The following is a 20,679-nucleotide window of genomic DNA, read 5'->3' on the forward strand; positions in this document are numbered from 1 at the left end:
TTCTCGAGCTAATTCGCCGACTTTTGAACTGAATATATTTGCGTTTTAGGTAAATTATTGCAATTATATAGTTTGTAATGTTGATTTATTTAAAAAGTTTGTGTTAAAATATTTGCAAAAGATGGTCAGTACCTAGGGCCCTGGTGGCCCAGTGGTATAAGCGCCACTTACGACGGGGGAGGTCGGGTGTTCGAACCCGGATCACGGCAACAATTTTTCTATAAAAAAAAGTAAAGAAAAGGTAAGTGAAACAACAAGTAAGCAAAAATAAGAGATTGAGAGAACACATAGACGTATAAACGTAAAGCGGATAAAACTGACAGAAATAAGAAAATAATGCGGCAAAAGGTAAAAGTATATAAAGGCGCTAAATTGTAAACGTAAGAGCACATCCTAATAAAGAGAAAATACCTTTTGTTGTGAGAAAAAAAAATGAACGTAAAGGTAAAACATAACTTCAAACTTTAGCGTTGAATCCTTAGATGACTAACTTCTTAAATTATAGAAAAAAATTAACGAAAATATTTAATTTATGCCAAAAAATTTTTAGTTAACTGAGTTTGTTTAGTAAAGTGCCGAAAAACATTGTTAATAAAAATTATGGCCATGCAAATCCGGTAGGATTTGCGCACGTCCACTATTTTAACTAGAAAATACACAAATTTGGTGATTTTTGAAAAATTTATGTCCATTTTCGGTCAAAAACGTGCTGAAAGTCACAAAAAAGGTAAAAACAATTTTAAAATTGTAGAATTAACTTATACGCCGGGTATCTTTTGATGAAATCTGGTGAAAAATTAGAGAATTAAATTGAAAAAAAGTGGAAGAAAATGTTTTCTCGAGCTAATTCGCCGACTTTTGAACTGAAAGTATTTGCGTTTTAGGTGAATTATTGCAGTTATATTGTTTGTAATGTTGATTTATTTAAAAAGTTTGTGTTAAAATATCTGCAAAACACGGTCAGTTCCTGGGGCCTGGTGGCTCAGTGGTATAAGCGCCACTTACGACCAGGGGGGTCGGGTGTTCAAACCCGGATCACGGCAACAATTTTTCTATGAAAAAAAGTGTATAAAAGGTAAGTGAATCAACGAGTAAACAAAAATAAGAGATTGAGAGAACACATAGACGTATAAACGTAAAGCGGAGCATAAAACTGACCGCAATAAGAAAATAATGCGACAAAAGGTAAAAGTACGAGTAGTATAAGCGAACAATTAGTGCTAATGAGGTCATTATCTAATGACCGCTGCAACTTTCTCTTAATGACCGCTACACTTTGGCCGCTACAATTTTGCTATATGTCATACAATATATAAGACCAAAGAAAATTTAGGAAAATATTCAGTGTTGTTCTCGTGTTTGTTCTTGAAGAAGACGTCTTGGTGTATTGTGAAATTAAGGTAAGTTTTTTAAGAAATTATTTTAAATATTTATTAACTGTTGTGAATTTGTGTTAGATGCCTGGAAAACGTGTATCTTCTATGCCATTGAAAAAATCATCTCCGAAGCGTTTTAAAGCCCCAGGTGATGGTGGATGTGTAGAAGAAGAGGAAATTAGTGCTTCGCAAGTTCCATCGGTTCCGAAGTCGTCTTTGTCAGCATTTCCAGCTGCTTCACCACCACCACCACCACCATCGCAATCCATAGAATTAGCGAGAGTATCTGAAATAGGTCTTAGCCAAGCTGCATCCCCCAAGTCGCCTCAGCCTATCCACGCTGAAGAAGACATCATAACACCAGCTGAATGGTCGGATCCTGTGTTGGAGCGATCGTTGATGGAAATGGCCGACAACATCGAGAAAAATGAAGCTGAGAGAAGTGAGAAAGATGAAGCTGAGAGAACGGCTCGGATGGTGATCAATGAGAAGTTTCGTTTAATTCATGAAGTGGTGTATCCTATAACTAAGTCTGGTAGCAAACTTTTATCGATTGGAGTAAAACCACTCCATGATTTTGTGCCGTTGTTGAAGATACATAATCCAGAATTAACATCGGCGATAAGTTTTTCTATTGAAACCTTTGAAGAGTTTTTAAAAGAAATGAGCAAGATCTTTGAATCAAGAGAGGAGGACGAAGAAGTAGAAGAAATTAGTGTTCCAGAAGGTCAGATGTTGTGTATGCTAAGTGGCTACGTCGTGGTGGTTTGTAGATATAATACTCTTCAATTTATACCTAGTCAACCCAGCGTGTACAAGGGCATTTATTTATCATTGAACACAATTAAAACTGTCGTAAATATGGGCGAGCATTTATTGAATCTGCTTCATGCAAGAAGAATTCAATATAAATTCTATCCATGTTACGATAGTTTTATAAATAATGTTGCGCTTGATGTTATGGAGAATGGATGTAAAAATTTATCTCAAAAATTGTATGATATTATTAAGAATCGGTATGAACAAAATGCAACCTTGTATGAGATAGTTTTGAAACTGCCTGTGAATGTAAAAACTGCTGTCGAAAATAGAATACAATATTATAGGGAAAATAATGATTATAACTGTCTGTGATAATAAATAATTAAATAAAATGTATACTCTGTTTTCTTTAAATATTCCGCCGCGTAGCAAAAGTTATCATTATTGGTTTGGTGTTGAATAATGAAAGTTATTTGAAATAGAATGGACTTACGATTCAAATCTCCGTTTACAGCAATTATAGCTGGTCCAACTGCTTGCGGAAAAACGCACTTTATTATACGATTTTTGAACCACATAAATTCGGTCTGTGATAAAAAATTTGAACGAGTGCTTTGGTTTTATGACGAGTGGCAACCGTTGTATCAAACTAATGTAATCAATAATAGTAATCTTGAATTTCGTCAAGGCGTTCCTGATATGAATGATTTTGATGGTACAGAAGCGACATTGATAATTTTGGATGATCTGATGAGAGAGACTAATGGCAGTGTGGTCGATATTTTCACTAAGGGAAGTCATCATCGAAACCTTAGTGTCTTCTACATTACGCAAAATTTGTTTCATCAAGGAAAAGGACAGAGAGATATTTCTTTGAATGCGAACTATATCGTTTATTTTAAAAATCCTCGTGATAAAGCTCAAATTAATTTCTTAGCTAGACAGATTTTTCCTGAAAATATAAAATTTATCCAGGAAGCTTATAAGGATGCCACAATGAGACCGCATGGTTATTTGTTGATTGATTTAAAACAAGATACTCCAGATGAATTCCGTATTCGAACAAATATTCTACCTGATGAAGAACCTTCTTATGCATACATACCTAAGAGAGATTATAAATATAAAAGTAAGTAGTTTATGCGTCAGTCGTCGTTGAGATGTCGCGAGCGTTAGAAAGAAACGCCGAGTTATTAAAATTTTTGCATAGAACAACACCTGTTTATCGTAAATCAATTCTTAATTCTGCCGATAAAAACTTGGTGCATTGTATATGCGAGTGCGCTCACAATACGTTATTAGGGAAAGTTCCTTTAAATGGTTCTCAAAAGAGCAAATTAAAGAAACATAAAAAATTACTGAGAAATTTAGTAAATCGTAAATTATCTCTCCAGAGAAAAAAGAAACTAATTGTGCAAAAAGGAGGTGCTTTCTTACCATTGTTGTTGGCTCCAATAATTTCGGGTGTGTTGGGTCATTTATTTAATAAATAATGGAACATACGAAAAAAATGGTACTCATTGATTCATCCGAACTTGAACGTTTGCATAATAACAAAAGCACTCAGCCAAACACCCTAAATGATTTAGATCATGAAATGAAAAGAATCATAGATACGAAAAACATTGATGATAATGAAAAATGGATTTTGTATAATCAAGTGCTTCAAAGATATCTAAAAATGATAAGTCGTTCTCGTGAACCTGTTACCATACCTGTGATTTATTCTAAAGAAAATCAATTAGAACAATCTGAACGAATTACTCGAAACATTTTGAGTTCCCTACCAAGACCCTTACAAGTTAAAGCGAATGCTTTGTTAAACAATTTAACACACAATGGAGTTGCATGGAATGAAACCGGAAACGTTATCTACGATGGAAACACAATTCCTGGTTCCAATATATTTGATCTAATCACTGATGTTATGAAGAGTAGTAATAAGTTAAATGCCGAGCCTGTCGGATGGAAAAATTTTGCGGAAATTTTGTATAAAATAAACGTTCCACGTACTCTTATAATTAATCCAAAACGTTTGAAATATATAAATGAACAAGGTGCTGAAAAGCAAGAAGTAAAAAACGAAGTGAAAGTAAAACCAATATCGTCGTCAAAGTTTGACACAGAAGAAGAAGAAGAAGAAGAGGATAGTCAAATAACGAAGAAATCAATGCGATCGTCATCAAGAAAACAAAAACGCTTGAGAGTTCCTTGGTCGCCGTATGAAAGCAAGTAGACAAAAATGGATGAAATAAAGGAAAGATATTTTATACCTCGTGACCCTCTTGGTTTTTCGAGTCCTAACAACTTAGCTAAGTTTACAAATATACATAAGAAAAAAATTAATAAATGGCTAGAAGGTGTGGAATCTTATACATTACATAAGCAAGTTCGTCGTCGATTTCCTAGAAATAGTTATCATGTAACCAACATAGACGATTTATTTCAAGCTGATTTAATAGATATGAGAAACATCGCAAAACATAATCGAGGTGTAAATTACCTATTAACTGTCATCGATGTATTTTCCAAGTTTGCATGGGTTAAACCTTTATACACAAAGACGGGAAATGAAGTGGCTGCAGCTTTTAAAGAAATATTTGATGAGCGTGTTCCGGTTAATCTTCAGACTGACAAGGGAAAAGAATTTCTAGCGAAAAATGTCCAAAAATTGTTTAAACAATATGATATAAATTATTATGTAACAAATAATCCTGATGTAAAAGCTGCTGTGGTAGAAAGGTTCAATAAAACTTTAAAAACAAAAATGCATAAATATTTTACGTTTGCAAATAATATGCAATACATTGATGTATTACCCGAATTCATGCACTCTTACAATAATTCTTATCATCGTACTATTAAAATGGCTCCTAACGAGGTAAATCCTGACAACGTTGCGCAAGTATACGATAACATTATGAGTACGAGAAAGAAGAATATTAAAACGATCAAACTCGAAAATGTGTACAAAGTTGGAGATTACGTCAGAATCACCAAGTACAAGCACGTATTTGAAAAAGGCTACATGAGTAATTGGAGCGGTGAAATATTCAAAATAACTGATGTTATAATGAGACAACCCGTTGTGTACAAAATTTCCGATTTAATGGATGAACCAATAGAGGGCGTCTTCTATCACCCCGAATTACAGCGCGTAACGTACGACCCCCAGAGTACATTTCACATTGAAAAAGTATTGAAGAAGCGATATAAAAGAGGTAAATGTGAAATTTTTGTGCAGTGGAAAAATTATCCTTCAAAGTTTAACTCGTGGATTCCGTGCAGTTCCCTTACATCGATATGAATAACGAATTTTATTTAACTTTGGTATCAAACAGCTCAACCAATTACTTTCCCGAAAATACAACAACGCACTTTTGCACACAACTTCCAAAAACTGTTCATTTGGATGGTGAATGGTGTGTGGGACTTTCGGAAATACAGTATCCGTGTTCCTTCTTAACCATCAACAGTGGTGAAAATATTATTTACAGCTCTTTTGAATTTAGTTTATCGGCGATTATGCAAAAAGGTGAAAAAGCCATTGACATATTGTTTAAAGATCCCCGTTTTGCGACATGGATCGATGATCAGGTTCGAAGAAGGAAATACAAGTCTTCGAAAGAATTCATGCGCGATCTTAAAATGAAAACGATCACATTTGAACACGATGTAATTATGACGAAATATAAGACTAAGCTTGAAGCTGGTAACTACGAAACGATCGAATCTATTGTGGATGCTCTAAACTCGGTAAGAGTTTTAGTAAAAGATAATGTTGAGTTCAGATTAAATGATGGTTCAAAAAGAGTAACTGTAACAAGCAGTAGCAAATATCTGACAAGTCTATCATTTTCACCGACATTAAGTCTACAATTAGGTTTTCAACCGGATACAAATGTACTGAGTAAAACTTCAACACATCCAGCAAACATTATGTTGGGTTTGCCTTCACAACTTTTCGTATACAGTGATATAATTGAACCACAATTGGTGGGCGATATAATGGCAAAAGTAATTCGAATCGTTGTTATCGATAATAAACACTACATTTACGGTACACATCATACGCAATTATTTTCGCATCCGCATTACGTGCCTCTGTTGAAAAGGGAATTTGAAAACATTGAAATTGATATAAGAAGTGCAACTGGTGAGAAAGTGCCATTTCAGTTTGGAACAGTGTGCGTTAAACTTCATTTTAAAAAAATTTCGTAATGCCTTCATGTCATTATCACGATTACTACATCAATCAAGCTGGTTCAGGTGTAGGTGCTATTTACAAAGGAATTAGTTACCAAAAGGGTTATGGTATTGGTAGTTTTTTACGGGGACTTTTTCGTACGGTAATGCCGTTAATAAAGAGTGGTGTTAAAACAATTGGTAAGGAAACACTACGCACTGGTTCAAATTTTCTTGGCGACATTGTTAATGAGGTGCCTGTAAAGGATGCATTCAAGACACGTGTAAATGAGTCAGTTGAAAATTTGAAACGAAAAGCTCAAGATAAATTAGACAACTTGGTAGGATCTGGATCTATAAAAAGAAGGCTAGTACAAAATAAAAGTCAGAATAGTTCTTCACGTCGTTCTGCAAAGAAGTGTAAAACGAGTTCAGTTATTAAACATCAAGATATCTTTAGCTAGAATGTCGTTTTTACATCCTCATAGTTGTGAGTGCGCGAAAAGTGAATTGGATCTTTTTGCTTTACCGCCAACTCAAACAAGCATCGAAAGCGGTCAATGGGTTCATTACAAAACTGTATCTAGTATATCTGAAAATAGTCCTTTAGAATTTGTAATACCAGGTGGTGAAGACTATATAGATTTATCGCAAACTTTACTTTCACTTTGTATTAAAATATGCAAAGATGACGGTAGTAATTATACCGCTGAAGATACAATTGGTCCAGTTAATAATATTCTCCACTCAATGTTTAGTCAAGTTGATGTATACCTAAATCAAAAACTGATTTCACCACCAAATAATACATACGCTTATAAATGTTATTTGGAGACACTTTTAAATTATGACTCAGGGGCGAAGAATTCCCATTTAACTTGTGGATTATGGTACGCCGATACGGCAGGCAAAATGAATGTAGTAACCAATGAGAACAGTGGATTCGCCAATAGACTCAAACTAACGTCGACGAGTAAAGAAGTCGATCTTATTGGTCACTTAAATTGTGATATATTTAATCAAGAAAAATTTTTAATCAACGGTGTAGAAATGAGATTAAAATTTGTACGTTCTCGTGATAGTTTTGCATTGATGTCATCAAATAATCTTAATGGAAAAATTCAAATTACTGATGCAACTCTAATGATTAGAAGAAATCGGATAAATCCAAGCGTATTACTTGCGCATGCAAAGGCTTTAGAGCTTTCAACTGCAAAATATCCAATTACGCGAACAGAATTAAAGGTTTTGACTATACCGCAAGGAGTACAAGGAAAATCATTGGATAATGTTTATTTGGGCCAACTTCCAAAAAGATGTGCATTGTGCTTTGTGACAAATAAAGCATTTAACGGTGATTATTCCTTAAATCCATTTAATTTCGAAAACTTTGGTTTAAACTATCTATCCTTGTACGTGGATGGTAACCAAATTCCTAGTAAACCCTTACAACCTACATTTATCGGTCCAAATAAGAAATTTGTTTCAATGTACCACACATTATTTTCTGGTACTGGTATACATTTTCTAAACACTGGAAATGGGATTTCACGTGATAATTATGCTGATGGATATTCAATAGCTGTTTTTGATTTGACACCTGACTTATCATCGCATAATGCTCTTTCATGGAATTTGATAAAGAACGGAAGTTTACGAATAGAAGTTGGTTTTAACACTGCTCTTACAGAAACTGTCAATTGTTTAGTGTATGGTGAATTTGATAGTGTAATAGAAATTGATAAAAAACGTAATGTAATTGTAGATTATAGTAGTTGATAAATTTATATAAGTGATAAATAAATTGCTATTACAAATGAAAAATTTGCTACTTTCATTTTACCCGTCATCCGAAATGGTTGTGTTTGTGGATTTTCAAGGGTTCAATTACGGTAATTGTACCGAAACTTTAACCATAAAAGAATTAGCTGTATTTAATACGAACAAAAGCGCACCAGACATCTTTTTGTTTAAACCACCCGATGATCTTTCAACCTTACCGCATCGTTATCAGAAGCAAGCCGATTGGTTGACGAATAACTTTCACGGGCTTTCTTGGAACTGCGGTAATTACGACTACGAAAAGTTGTCTGAAATATTGAATGAAACTACGAAAAATTCAAAGTGTATATACGTGAAAGGAATAGATAAGAAGCGTCTACTTTTGAAACGTTTACCAAAAAGTCAAATTGTAAACATTGAAGATTTAGAGTGTCCATCGCTTCGTTACTTGAGAGAACATTTTGATACGAATTGTTGTGTGAATCATATAATCAGCGATTCGGTGTGCGCTGTTCAAAACGTACAAAACTTGGCTAGTTGGTACAATGAATACTTTACAACTCAAAACGTGTCTGGAGATGATCTCTCGGAAGAAAAGACACCACGTTCTTGTTTCTGCGTATAACACTCTACCTGTCCTAATCACCAGACCCTCTATGGTTATTATCAACAGAGACCCTGATTACCTCCCGGGTAGTCATTGGATGGCTGTTTACATTGATAAATTTGGTTTCGCATACTTCTTTGATAGTTTTGGAAATCAGCCGCCTCCGAATATTTTAAAATTTCTTAGAAAAAATGCTATGATGTGGTCTTACAATATTTCTCAAATTCAAGATTTTTCTTCAACCGTCTGTGGCAAATACTGTACTTTATTTCTTTTAAACTACGCATTAGGCAATTCTGTTGATGATTTTCTAAAGTTATTTAACAAAGATTTTCACAATAATGACAAACTATGCAACAAAATGTTTAACAAATATTTCATGAATAAATAAAGACTTTGCAAGATCCATGTTTTTTCTTTCTTTCCTTATATCTCGTTACTCACCAGCATGACGCGGACGGGGCGCGGCGCGGACGACGGGGCGGCGGCGCGGAAACGGGCGCGGGACGGGGTGGCGGCGGCGCGGGAACGGGCGCGGGACGGGGTGGCGGCGGCGCGGGGACGGGCGCGACACACACACACACACATTCTGGGTTAAATCAAAATAAAATCACAGAAATCATATTTATTAGATTTATTTATTTATTTATTAATTTTTACTAAGACAATGTTCATTATAACTTACGGCTAATCCATCGGTGGCGGTACGAAATCCTTTTCCCACAGGTAAAGCCACCCTGTCCACCCGTATCGATAAACGATCATTAACAAAGAACGCACGATTGCTCTGAAGAACATTTCCTACAGTTTCCATCACCATTGCGACATTATATTGGGATAATTTGCGGAAGGAAATGTAAACAGGTCGCTCGGGGAATTCTTCATTTTCGAGAACTAAGCCGACATAGTCATCACTTGAAAATCCTCTAAAAATGTGCGCCAACAGTTCTTCAATTGCATTCTATTAAACGAAAATATCATTAATTAATTAACTAATTTACAAACATAACGTGACACTTACTTGCATCCATTCAATTGGATTCTCCGGCGCATTATCTTTAAAGGAAAACCTCATACGTCTCGCTAATGTATTAAACTTTTTTATGAATGATTCATTTTCTCCATTTTTATTAATAAAGTTAAATTCTGTAAGAAAATATTGAAGTATTCACATATTCAATAAGTTGTTGCTATTACTTACCATCAGCAAAATTTTCAAAGACTTCATTATCGTCAATTTGACCAGCACCGATTTGATTTACAAGTGTATCTACAAACACGTACATTTATAATATAGAAATGAGTATGTAATTAATTACCTAAAGGACCATCTTCGAAGTTAGGGAGGCGTCTTTTTAAAGCATTCACTGTAAATATTATTATAATTAATGATTAATCTATTATTATATAAATTATAAAGTATTTACCTGATTCTGTTGCCTTAGATGTTGAGGGTTGCAGGTTGGTAAATTCACTAATTTCCTCTTCTTCTACACATCCACCATCACCTGGGGCTTTAAAACGCTTCGGAGATGATTTTTTCAATGGCATAGAAGATACACGTTTTCCAGGCATCTAACACAAATTCACAACAGTTAATAAATATTTAAAATAATTTCTTAAAAAACTTACCTTAATTTCACAATACACCAAGACGTCTTCTTCAAGAACAAACACGAGAACAACACTGAATATTTTCCTAAATTTTCTTTGGTCTTATATATTGTATGACATATAGCAAAATTGTAGCGGCCAAAGTGTAGCGGTCATTAAGAGAAAGTTGCAGCGGTCATTAGATAATGACCTCATTAGCACTAATTGTTCGCTTATACTACTAGTACGTAAAGGCGCCAAATTGTAAACGTAAGAGCACATCCTAATAAAAGGAAAATACATTTTGTTTTGAGAGAAAAAGAGATGAACGTAAGTGTGAAACATAGCTTCAAACTTTAGCGTTGAATTCTTAGATGACTTATTTCTTAAATTATAAAAAAATAAACGAAAATATTTAATTTATATCTAAAAATTCTTAGTTAACTGAGTTTGTTTAGTAAAGTCCCGAAAAACATTGTTAATAAAAATTGTGGCAACTGCGAATCAAGTAGGATTTGCGCACGTTCACTATTTTTGAATAGAAAGTACACAAGTTTGGTGATTTTTGGAGAAATTATGTCCATTTTCGGTCAAAAACGTGCTGAAAGTCACAAAAAAGTAAAAATAATTTTAAAATTGTAGAATCAACTTATACGCCCGGTATCTCATTATAAAATCTGGTGAAAAATTAGAGAATTAAATTGAAAAAAAGTCGAAGAAAATGTTTTCTGGAGCTAATTCGCCGACTTTTAACCTGAATGTGTTTGTGTTTTAGGTGAATTATTGCAATTATATTGTTTGTAATGTTGATTTCTTTAAAAAGTTTGTGTTAAAATATCTGCAAAACACGGTCAGTTCCTGGGGCCTGGTGGCTCAGTGGTATAAGCGCCACTTACGACCAGAGGGTCGGGTGTTCGAACCCGGATCAGGGCAACAATTTTTCTATAAAAAAAGTAAAGAAAAGGTAAGTGAAACAACAAGTAAGCAAAAATAAGAGATTGAGAGAACACATAGACGTATAAACGTAAAGCGGAGCATAAAACTGAGAGAAATAAGAAAAAAAAAATGAACGTAAATGTAAAACATAACTTCAAACTTTAGCGTTGAATCCTTAGATGACTAACTTCTTAAATTATAGAAAAAAATTAACGAAAATATTTAATTTATGCCAAAAAATTTTTAATTAACTGAGTTTGTTTAGTAAAGTCCCGAAAAACATTGTTAATAAAAATTATGGTCATGCAAATCCGGTAGGATTTGAGCACGTCCACTATTTTTACTAAAAAATACACAAATTTGATGATTTTTGGAGAATTTATGTCCATTTTCGGTCAAAAACGTGCTGAAAGTCACAAAAAAGGTAAAAACAATTTTAAAATTGTAGAATCAACTTATACGCCGAATATCTTTTGATGAAATCTGGTAAAAAATTAGAGAATTAAATTAAAAAAAAGTGGAAGAAAATGTTTTCTCAAACTAATTCGCCGACTTTTGAACTAAAAGTATTTGCGTTTTAGGTGAATTATTGCAGTTATATTGTTTGTAATGTTGATTTATTTAAAAAGTTTGTGTTAAAATATCTGCAAAAGACGGTCAGTATCTGGGGCCTGGTGGCTCAGTGGTATAAGCGCCACTTACGACCAGGGGGGTCGGGTGTTCAAACCCGGATCACGGCAACAATTTTTCTATGAAAAAAAGTGTAGAAAAGGTAAGTGAAACAACAAATAAGCAAAAATAAGAGACTAAGAGAACACATAGACGTATAAATGTAAAGCGGAGCATAAAACTGACAGAAATAAGAAAATAATGCAGCAAAAGATAAAAGTACGTAAAGGCGTCAAATTGTAAACGTACTTTTTGTTTTGAGAGAAAAAGAAATGAACGTAAAGGTGAAATATAACTTCAAACTTTAGTTAACTCATACGTCCGGTATCTTTTGATGGAATTTGGTAAAAAATTAGAGAATTAAATTGAAAAAAGTGGAAAAAAATGCTTTATATTTCATAGATTACGTGAATAATAAAATATTTTTATTTAGCCTCTCGTTACAAAACGCTGTATAGCTAAGATGGAGTGGCCTGTTGGTGCCTCCCCTGAAAATCCTCCCGATTTATTGGAGTTTTTCAGTGGGTTGGCAAGAGTGCGTCATGTCTTAAGTTAATAACTCGCTTCCAGGCGTGCCAACTCGCGCCCCTCTCTCGAATTAAATTCAAATTAGCGCCATCTTCGTTTTTTCCCAATATTTCTTCCCGTAGCGTTCGAAATTCAAATATGCGTTTGAAAGGGTCTCATCTGCGGTCGTCATGTGTCTGTAATGTGTTTGCGAAGTCATAATCGAACTGGCGCTTCGGCTAATGAGGATAAGGTAGACAGCGCTTTAACGTTATCCTAATATTCCGAAAGTTTCCAAGTTCAATTTTCAATTAGGCCCAAATTAACGTTCCATACTAGTGTTGACTTAAGCACTCGACGGTTGTTAAAGTAAACTTTTAATTAAAATATTTGTACAGGGCGCATAAACACGCCCTTACCAGGGGTCGTCCATTTTTCCGGCGCGGAATCGCCCAACTATAAAATAATAAAATTCGGATTTTTGAAAGATTATTCCGGGGTCCAGACAGACGGTAATGGAATACTGATGGAATCGTCATTACGGGAAAGGCGACATGGAATCCGGGTAATAATGGCATTTCGGATATTTTACACTACATTTAAGTCGGAAATTCCGACTCCAGCGAACATTTTTCGAAATTTTTCGTTGTAATTATTTTAACGAAGTGTGCGCGCCAATTGGGAGTAAACAGCGCGTAAAACAGCTCTTTTGGTCCGAAACCAAAGCCGCCGTTATCGGCAATCCCCCCGGTGATAAATAATCCCATCTGTCCCATCATCTCGCTCCATAAAGACGTGAATGCCCTCGACAAAAAATCACAATACACATCGTATCAAATGTCTCGCAGGAAAAATGAGCCCAACACTCGTCGAAATTAATCAAAAAAGCGCTCCACATGCACGCCAGCCAGCAGTCGCTCGATGTGCTGGTGCCTGAAAGTGTCGGTCTCGGTCGTCGCCAACCTCAGCCACCGCCTCCTGCAGCACGTCTGCGACGTCTCCGCCATGTGCCGGTGCGCGGCGGCCGCCGCCGCCGACGCCTCGGCCGACGCCGACGACGCCTTCTACAAGGAGGTAGGACGCCAAGCGGCGGAACGTCTCCTCGCGCACAAACAGAACGGGACTTTCATCATCCGCCCCTCGAAAAATCGAAATCTGGGGACGCTGTCGGTCGTTCAAGACCGTAAAATTTTTCATTTGAATATCAGGAGGAGGGCGGACGGGAGGGTGGCGCTGGGGGAGGAGAAGGAGGACGAGAGGGCCTTCAGGGATGTTGACGCGATGATCAACTACTATATTAGTAACTACTTGGTGGTGTTTTCGAGAGGGGAGAGGACGAGGACTCTGCTGTTGCCGTACAGAGACTGAGCACAATGTTATAGACTGAAATAAATATAAATCAAACGGAAAATTGTTTTATTTCAAGCAGCTCTTGACATAAATACCGGTTTGCCAACCCCTAGCTCCCCAGTTTTTTTATGATGTAGAGTGGTTGTTGTAAAACGTGTAAGATGTTGCTTTGTATTACTCGACAAAGCGTTCTTTTCTATAAAAGAATTTATGATAAGTTGTCTGCAAACGGCTCTCCATCCACCGGATGTGGAGCTCAATGCGGAACGCGAAATTATGTGAAACGGCATTACATTCATTGTCTTGAAAACATCAATTATTCAAAATGCCCAAAAAACTTCACAAGTCGCTAAATAATGCCTTTTCAAATCTTAAAAATTTGATCAGAATAGAAACAACATTGAAAAATCTCTAATCAAGATCACTTTATTCTAAAATTCATCTCAACATCTACACGTACAAAGAGGCATTCTTTTAAATAACTGTTAAATACTTTATACTATTCTCTATTTTTTTTCAAAATTTTTCCAGTCCCTCAGCAAAACTCATTAAAAGTAAATAATAAAGTGAAAATAAAAAATCGAATAACGCAATTTTAGTGCTAGCAGCATTTTTATTAAGAATTTTTTGCTCATGAGATAATCGTTGTTTTAGAATAACACTAGAAATCCCAAAATTTTGATTAATTAATTACTTTTTTTTTAATAGAGTTCCGATTCCTAGTAGGTGTTTTGCAAATTTGCTTTTTTAATAAGCAGTGTACCTACATTTTTTAATGCTAAAAATCTACTATTTTTATGCTAATTTTAATAATTTTCAACTTTTTTTATTTTATGTAATATACCTAGCTAATTTTTTTATTTTCGAATTAATAAACTTTCCTTATTTTGAGACGTCGTGGCGAAAATTTTGACGAATGAAAACCGGCCGTTTTCGGAAAATCTTAGTAATGAGCTCGGAACGCAACAGTAATAATTTAATTAAAAAAAAACAAGTTTAAAAACAATAATATAAAATAAAAAGTCATTTTTAAAACATAATGTTTAACCAAAACAAATTGACACCGTATGCCATTAAACAATGCTTTAATAACTAACTGGAAAAGTAAATAAAATATCCACAATTTTTATTCTTGAACTTTTTTATAGTACTTAATGATGTACTAATTAATTTTTTCCATAGAGTTGTGTTTTTATTAAACTTTTGATAAATAAATTTTGTTTTATACAACACTGAAATTTTTTTGAATAAGTTTTGATTATATTTTTAAGAATATTTTCAATTTTGAGTGCCTTTTATGCATATTTTGCTTAAATTTTAAGCTTTTTTTTAGCGCGCCTATTTCCGTCGTTTTTGTGCTAAACAGTGCAAACTCTACTTCAAACAGAGTAAAAAATATTTGAAAAAATCATATCCAGAGAGAAAAAAATACTAGAGTACTTAATACCCAATATTGATTTCTGTGCCTCTATTAGTTTGTAAGATATTGTAAAAAATACTTTTAGCAGGCCCATCCTAGATATTTAGTAACAAAAGCATTAAAGTTATCATTTATATTTTGCTACAGTCAAGAGTGTTCCAAATTTTTTAAATCATGCTCAGTTCTTGCAAAAAAACTGCAACAAAATTCTAATCAAAATAGTTAAAATAGTTTAAAAAAAAAAAATAATAAGCCACTGAAAAACCACGCAAGTATTTTAGTAGATCAAGATCCAAAATAGCTATTTTTTCCAAAAACAAAATCATTTGCTTTAAAAATCGTCGTTTTTGGAAAAAATACAGCTATTTTAGATGTAATTTTTAAATAAATTCAAGATTTTTCGAGAAAAAAATCTTAAAAAAATATTGGATTTAAACAAATCAGGTACGAAAATTTTCGGCCAAAATACAAAGATTTTGTAAGTTTTCTTCAAATAGAATCTATTAAAACACAACGTATGTTTTCAACAGCTGCAAAGTTGTCGTTTTGTCCAAAAACGGCGATCTGAGTAATTCCCAAGCGATTTTGCTCGTTTCTAAAAGGAAACTGTTAAAAGGTAACTTATTTTAGCTAAGCTTGGGCAAAATTTGTTGTTTTCAGCTCTGAGCTATTCCCAAATGATTTCGTTCGTTCCTGAGAAAAAACTGCGTCCTCAGTGACTTTCCTGCAAAACCGTTGTCTTGTGTTTATTTTTCGCCTTTTAATAATATCTGGGATTGAAACAGCAATTGTGTTTGTGCTCGTTTTTTCGATAAAACTTGATCGTCCCTGGCCTGCCCCAATTAATAACTTAGCAGGCTCGTAAATTGCAGAAAATTAGTGGCGGGAATGCTGAAGCGCGTTCATCAGCAGTAATGGTATTAAGACAGTTAAGAGTAAATGGGAGAGGCCTGAAAGTTGTAATGTCAGTGATTCATCGGTCAAGTTCTAAAAGTCGCCCCTAAAAACGAGATAGGGGTTGGCAAATATCGGCACATTTTCGTGCTTTGTAATTCATCGGAGGGATTTTTATGGCTTTTCTGCGGACTTGAATTAGGGAATTATGTAGCAATTTGCTATTTTTGTAGTCACTAAAGAGAGTTCTCAATTGTTTTAGCAAGTATCGCGTGCGTAAAACCCCATTCCCCCGAGAGTGGTTATTTTCATTTGATTATATCTGCGATCCGAGGATTGGAAATAAAAAATCCAGTTTAATTCTAATTGGTTTAGTTGTTCGCAATTTCGATACAGACAGTTGTACAACTAATAAAACTTAATTAAAAGCAGTACAACTCGGCAACGGCAGCTTCTTGGTAAAGTTATTTGTTCACTAACATTAATTAATTAAGACGCCAACAAAAGAAACGGCATAGTTAAGCAAACGTTCGGTTTATTAACTTGCTAATGGACCTACACCTACATAAACTTTAATTAAGCTTCCAAACTTATCACTTATTCAATTCCCGGCAAAAATCCCCTCCCGGAGCACTTAAAATAATTGCAAAGTTTTCACTTTTCCGGGAAAAATCACCGGTCAAGATGTCACTCCGCTGAATAATCGCCTCAAATTTTTCGCCGTGATTAAAGCAGGAAAATCGTAAAGTTGGAGCGTTACGTGTGCCATTTAATCAACTCGCTAACTGTACTTTTTATAAATTTTTAAAGGCCGAGGGTTGAATTAACGCCGGACAGAGTACGCCCGACATTACATGAATAATTATAACAATAATTAACATGGGTGCCACCTGGAAATGTTTGCAGCTGGATTTCCTGACGCTTCCATTTGGAAATCGGATTATTTGCGAAAAAATTACGTCTGACGACGGATAAGCCAATCAATAAAAACTTTCAAGTGAAAAAGTTTTTTTCACAATCGGTGCTTGTTTCGTGCTCCACGAAAAGTGTACTAGAATGAAAATTTAAGGAGTTTATCGATTGATCCACCGAACTGTGGCCCACAACAATCAAAATCACCAATATTAATTAAATAATTACTCATTATTTTTACCCAAATGCGAAATAACAAATTCTCCTAAATAAATAAACAATGGGAGCGCTTTTGTTGCCAACTATTTTATTTTGAAACTCAAACAAACAGTTTAGTTGTTTTATTTTATTTCAAAGGACTTAAATAAATACATTAAAACAGAGAGTTCAAAAAACGCCAACACGCAAACACAATAATCGTGTTTTAGACAAGTCAAGCTGTGAGTAAATGGCGAGATTTTTTTTAAATTGTTTAAACCAAAACCCTTTATTTAAAAAATCGTATGCTTCGAATCAGCTAGTTTCGCTCAATCTGGCGCTTTTTTAGGTAATTGTATAGATTTTGTTAAATTAATGGTAAAAATTGCAAAATCAGCTTACTTTATTTTACAGTTCAAACAAACATTTACATAGTTGAATTATTTACCACAAAATAAACACCACATTTTTATTTTAGAACAGGTCAAGCTTTTTGCAAATGTTGGTAGCAATGTTTTAAACGAGACTGAGGTTAAACACGACTACCAACCGCATTTAAAAGAGTGTTTTAATAACCCGTTCCGCACTAAATCAATTAATCACAAAACCAATTATAAACAACAAATCTAACACGTAATATAATCAACCACTTCAGGCTCATTTGCCCTACAAACAGCCGATCTCGCTTCCCAAAAATAATTTTTCTTAATTTCGGAGCGACCGAGATTGTCTTTTGTCCAAAGTCAATATTAAACGAGTCCCAAAGTCAAATATTAAACATCTCGGCGTGAATTTTTTCATTAAATTGGGGGAAAAAGTAAATTGTGTAATTATTTTTGTGTGTGATTCCCCCGCCAGCTGTGACGTGACTCACCTCGGGCAAGAATGGTCGTTTGGCAGCAATGTCAGTGTTACCACACAACCGAAATCACTGCACTCAAGGTCATGATCACGTGCCCGTCACGTGTACACCAATTAAGCGCTAAAAGCTCGTTCCGGTTCGATCAGTGGCGATCGTGTGCATGCCCGACACAAATCCGGGTCCAAGCCGACGTTCCCGGAGCGAATTCCGGACTTGACTGCGGCTCCGGGTTGTCGAAAGGCTGCCAGGAACCGCCCGCTTGCGCAACGTCATCGATTTTGCTGGACCAACCTGGCCTACTAGATGTATTATACATGACCCACTCGATGCGAACTGAAGACTTATCTGACGAACTTCCGAAAATTACCAGCGGAAATTATGGACCGAGAGGGTTTTTAAAGCGACAAGACGGCAGCGGAAAACAAATGAACAACAAAGAAAAAATGTAACGTCTCATTAATCTCGGAATAATTAACCCGAAATCATTGCTAACCCGGCGCATCCACCATTTTTGAGCAAAGTAAAAGTGGTGTAAAAAGTCAAAGTCGCTCTCTGGTGGCCAATTCTGATGTCAGTCTTTTGCAAAATAGCGTAAAATTTAATGTGACATCAAATGTGATAATTAAACGACAAGCAAAACGTGAAAAAATTAGCGCTAGCCCGGCGCATCCACCATTTTTGAACATTGAAAACCTCGCTAAAAATACTTAATAAGTAAATTCTTCGTTAAAGTTAAAACTTTTGCGCTTTTTGGTGATCAGTTCTAAGATCAGTCGTTTGCAAAATAGCGGGAAATTTAAATTTGTGTCACAAATTTTGTGACAAAGTTGAGATTTTACCCGAAATTATTGCCAACCCGGCGCATCCACCATCTTTAAGCAACGTAAAAGTGGTGTAAAAAGTCAAAGTCGCTCTCTGGTGGCCAATTCTGATGTCAGTCTTTTGCAAAATAGCGTAAAATTTAATGTGACATCAAATGTGATAATTAAACGACAAGCAAAACGTGAAAAATTGACACTAGCCCGGCGCATCCACCATTTTTGAACATTGAAAACCTCGCTAAAAATACTTAATAAGTAAATTCTTCGTTAAAGTTAAAACTTTTGCGCTTTTTGGTGATCAGTTCTAAGATCAGTCGTTTGCAAAATAGCGGTAAATTTAAATTTGTGTCACAAATTTTGTGACAAAGTTGAGATTTTACCCAAAATTATTGTTAACCCGGCGCATCCACCATTTTTAAGCAACGTAAAAGTGGTGTAAAAAGTCAAAGTCGCTCTCTGGTGGCCAATTCTGATGTCAGTCTTTTGCAAAATAACGTAAAATTTAATGTGACATCAAATGCGATAATTAAACGACAAGCAAAACGTGAAAAATTGACACTAGCCCGGCGCATCCACCATTTTTGAATATTGAAAACCTCGCTAAAAATACTTAATAAGTAAATTCTTCGTTAAAGTTAAAACTTTTGCGCTTTTTGGTGATCAGTTCTAAGATCAGTCGTTTGCAAAATAGCGGTAAATTTAAATTTGTGTCACAAATTTTGTGACAAAGTTGAGATTTTACCCGAAATTATTGCCAACCCGGCGCATCCACCATTTTTAAACAACGTAAAAGTGGTGTAAAAAGTCAAAGTCGCTCTCTGGTGGCCAATTCTGATGTCAGTCTTTTGCAAAATAGCGTAAAATTTAATGTGACATCAAATGTGATAATTAAACGACAAGCAAAACGTGAAAAATTAGCGCTAGCCCGGCGCATCCACCATTTTTGAACATTGAAAACCTCGCTAAAAATACTTAATAAGTAAATTCTTCGTTAAAGTTAAAACTTTTGCGCTTTTTGGTGATCAGTTCTAAGATCAGTCGTTTGCAAAATAGCGGTAAATTTAAATTTGTGTCACAAATTCTGTGACAAAGTTGAGATTTTACCCGAAATTATTGCTAACCCGGCGCATCCACCATTTTTAAACAATATAAAAATGGTACAAAAAGTCAAAAGTCGGCTCTCTGGTGGTCAATTCTAATGTCAGTCGTTTACAAGATAGCGTAAAATTTAATGTGACATCAAATGTGATAATCAGATAACAAGAAAAATGTAAAAAAATAAATGTTATCCCGGCGCATCCACCATTTTTAAACATTTTTTTATGCCAGAAAAAAATTAGTAATGTTAAACTTAAGGTTGTTGCGCTCTTTGGTAGTCAATTCTGAAATCAACGTTTGCAAAAAAGCGTGAAATTTGAGTTTTGACATAAAGTTGAGGTTTAAAATATGATTTGAATTTAATTTTTAGCTTACCAATTTTTTCAACTTATTTTTCAATAAAAATCGTTTTTTTTTTTAAAATATCCCTTGGTTTTCCACTGTAAAAAAACAGGATTCAGTGACGAATTATATAGTAAATTTTCGCATTTAATCATTTTTAAAATCCTCTTGAAAATATCAGTTTATAATCGAATATAGTGCGGTAAAACTTTTATTAAAATAGTGGAGTGTTAAGAGCGTAACGAGTTTGGCAACAAAACTGTTTACCTAAATGAAATTCAAAGCAAAACACAAAAACACTTCATTTATGTTTGCGCAGTTTTAATAACGTTTAGCGGTGTTTTATGCCTCGAAACAATTACGAA

The 20,679-nt window shown here is 34.8% G+C and overlaps 3 protein-coding genes and 1 long non-coding RNA gene across 5 annotated transcripts in view; 1 reads left to right on the top strand and 3 right to left on the bottom strand.

The window, feature by feature from the left end:
• The window catches only part of LOC661988 (uncharacterized protein), a 130,165-nt gene extending 111,859 nt beyond the window's left edge, over positions 1-18,306 (bottom strand). Inside the window, exon 1 of the mRNA XM_015982913.2 lies at positions 18,066-18,306. The gene's annotated coding sequence lies outside the window, so the exon portion shown is untranslated. The remainder of the gene's footprint in view (positions 1-18,065) is intronic.
• LOC135266497 (uncharacterized) lies at positions 1,203-2,534 on the top strand. Its single transcript, XM_064357384.1, has 2 exons — positions 1,203-1,400; positions 1,458-2,534. Exon 2 carries the CDS (start codon positions 1,458-1,460, stop codon positions 2,508-2,510), a length of 1,053 nt encoding a protein of 350 aa, XP_064213454.1. The 5' UTR covers positions 1,203-1,400; the 3' UTR covers positions 2,511-2,534.
• On the bottom strand, positions 3,017-5,627 carry LOC135266499 (uncharacterized). Its single transcript, XR_010334587.1, has 2 exons — positions 3,576-5,627; positions 3,017-3,243 (listed from the first exon to the last, which is right to left on the bottom strand). It is a non-coding gene; the product is annotated as an uncharacterized LOC135266499 (long non-coding RNA).
• On the bottom strand, positions 5,641-10,552 carry LOC135266498 (uncharacterized). 2 transcript variants are annotated; one of them, XM_064357385.1, is made up of 7 exons: positions 10,345-10,552; positions 10,140-10,287; positions 10,032-10,079; positions 9,914-9,982; positions 9,734-9,858; positions 9,398-9,673; positions 5,641-9,301 (listed from the first exon to the last, which is right to left on the bottom strand). In XM_064357385.1, exons 2-7 carry the CDS (start codon positions 10,285-10,287, stop codon positions 9,149-9,151), a joined length of 819 nt encoding a protein of 272 aa, XP_064213455.1. In that variant the 5' UTR covers positions 10,345-10,552; the 3' UTR covers positions 5,641-9,148. The 2 variants fall into 2 exon arrangements, with proteins under 2 accessions (XP_064213455.1, XP_064213457.1); XM_064357387.1 differs by lacking the exon at positions 5,641-9,301 and having other exon boundaries at positions 9,332-9,673.
• Positions 18,307-20,679: the final 2,373 nt, after the last annotated feature.

Source organism: Tribolium castaneum, chromosome 6 (assembly GCF_031307605.1).
Source record: "Tribolium castaneum strain GA2 chromosome 6, icTriCast1.1, whole genome shotgun sequence".
In the NCBI taxonomy this organism is placed as follows: Eukaryota; Metazoa; Arthropoda; class Insecta; order Coleoptera; family Tenebrionidae; genus Tribolium; species Tribolium castaneum.

What these genes read in the sequence shown, in the direction of transcription:
- LOC135266497 (XM_064357384.1), top strand. Translation starts at nt 1,458, where the DNA reads ATGCCTGGAAAACGTGTATCTTCTATGCCATTGAAAAAATCATCTCCG.
- LOC135266498 (XM_064357385.1), bottom strand. Translation starts at nt 10,287, where the DNA reads ATGCCTGGAAAACGTGTATCTTCTATGCCATTGAAAAAATCATCTCCG. An exon ending in CTTCGAAGATGGTCCTTTAG is followed by an intron (nt 9,983 to 10,031) that starts GTAATTAATTAC and finishes ACGTGTTTGTAG; the next exon opens with ATACACTTGTAAATCAAATC. An exon ending in ATCCAATTGAATGGATGCAA is followed by an intron (nt 9,674 to 9,733) that starts GTAAGTGTCACG and finishes TTCGTTTAATAG; the next exon opens with AATGCAATTGAAGAACTGTT.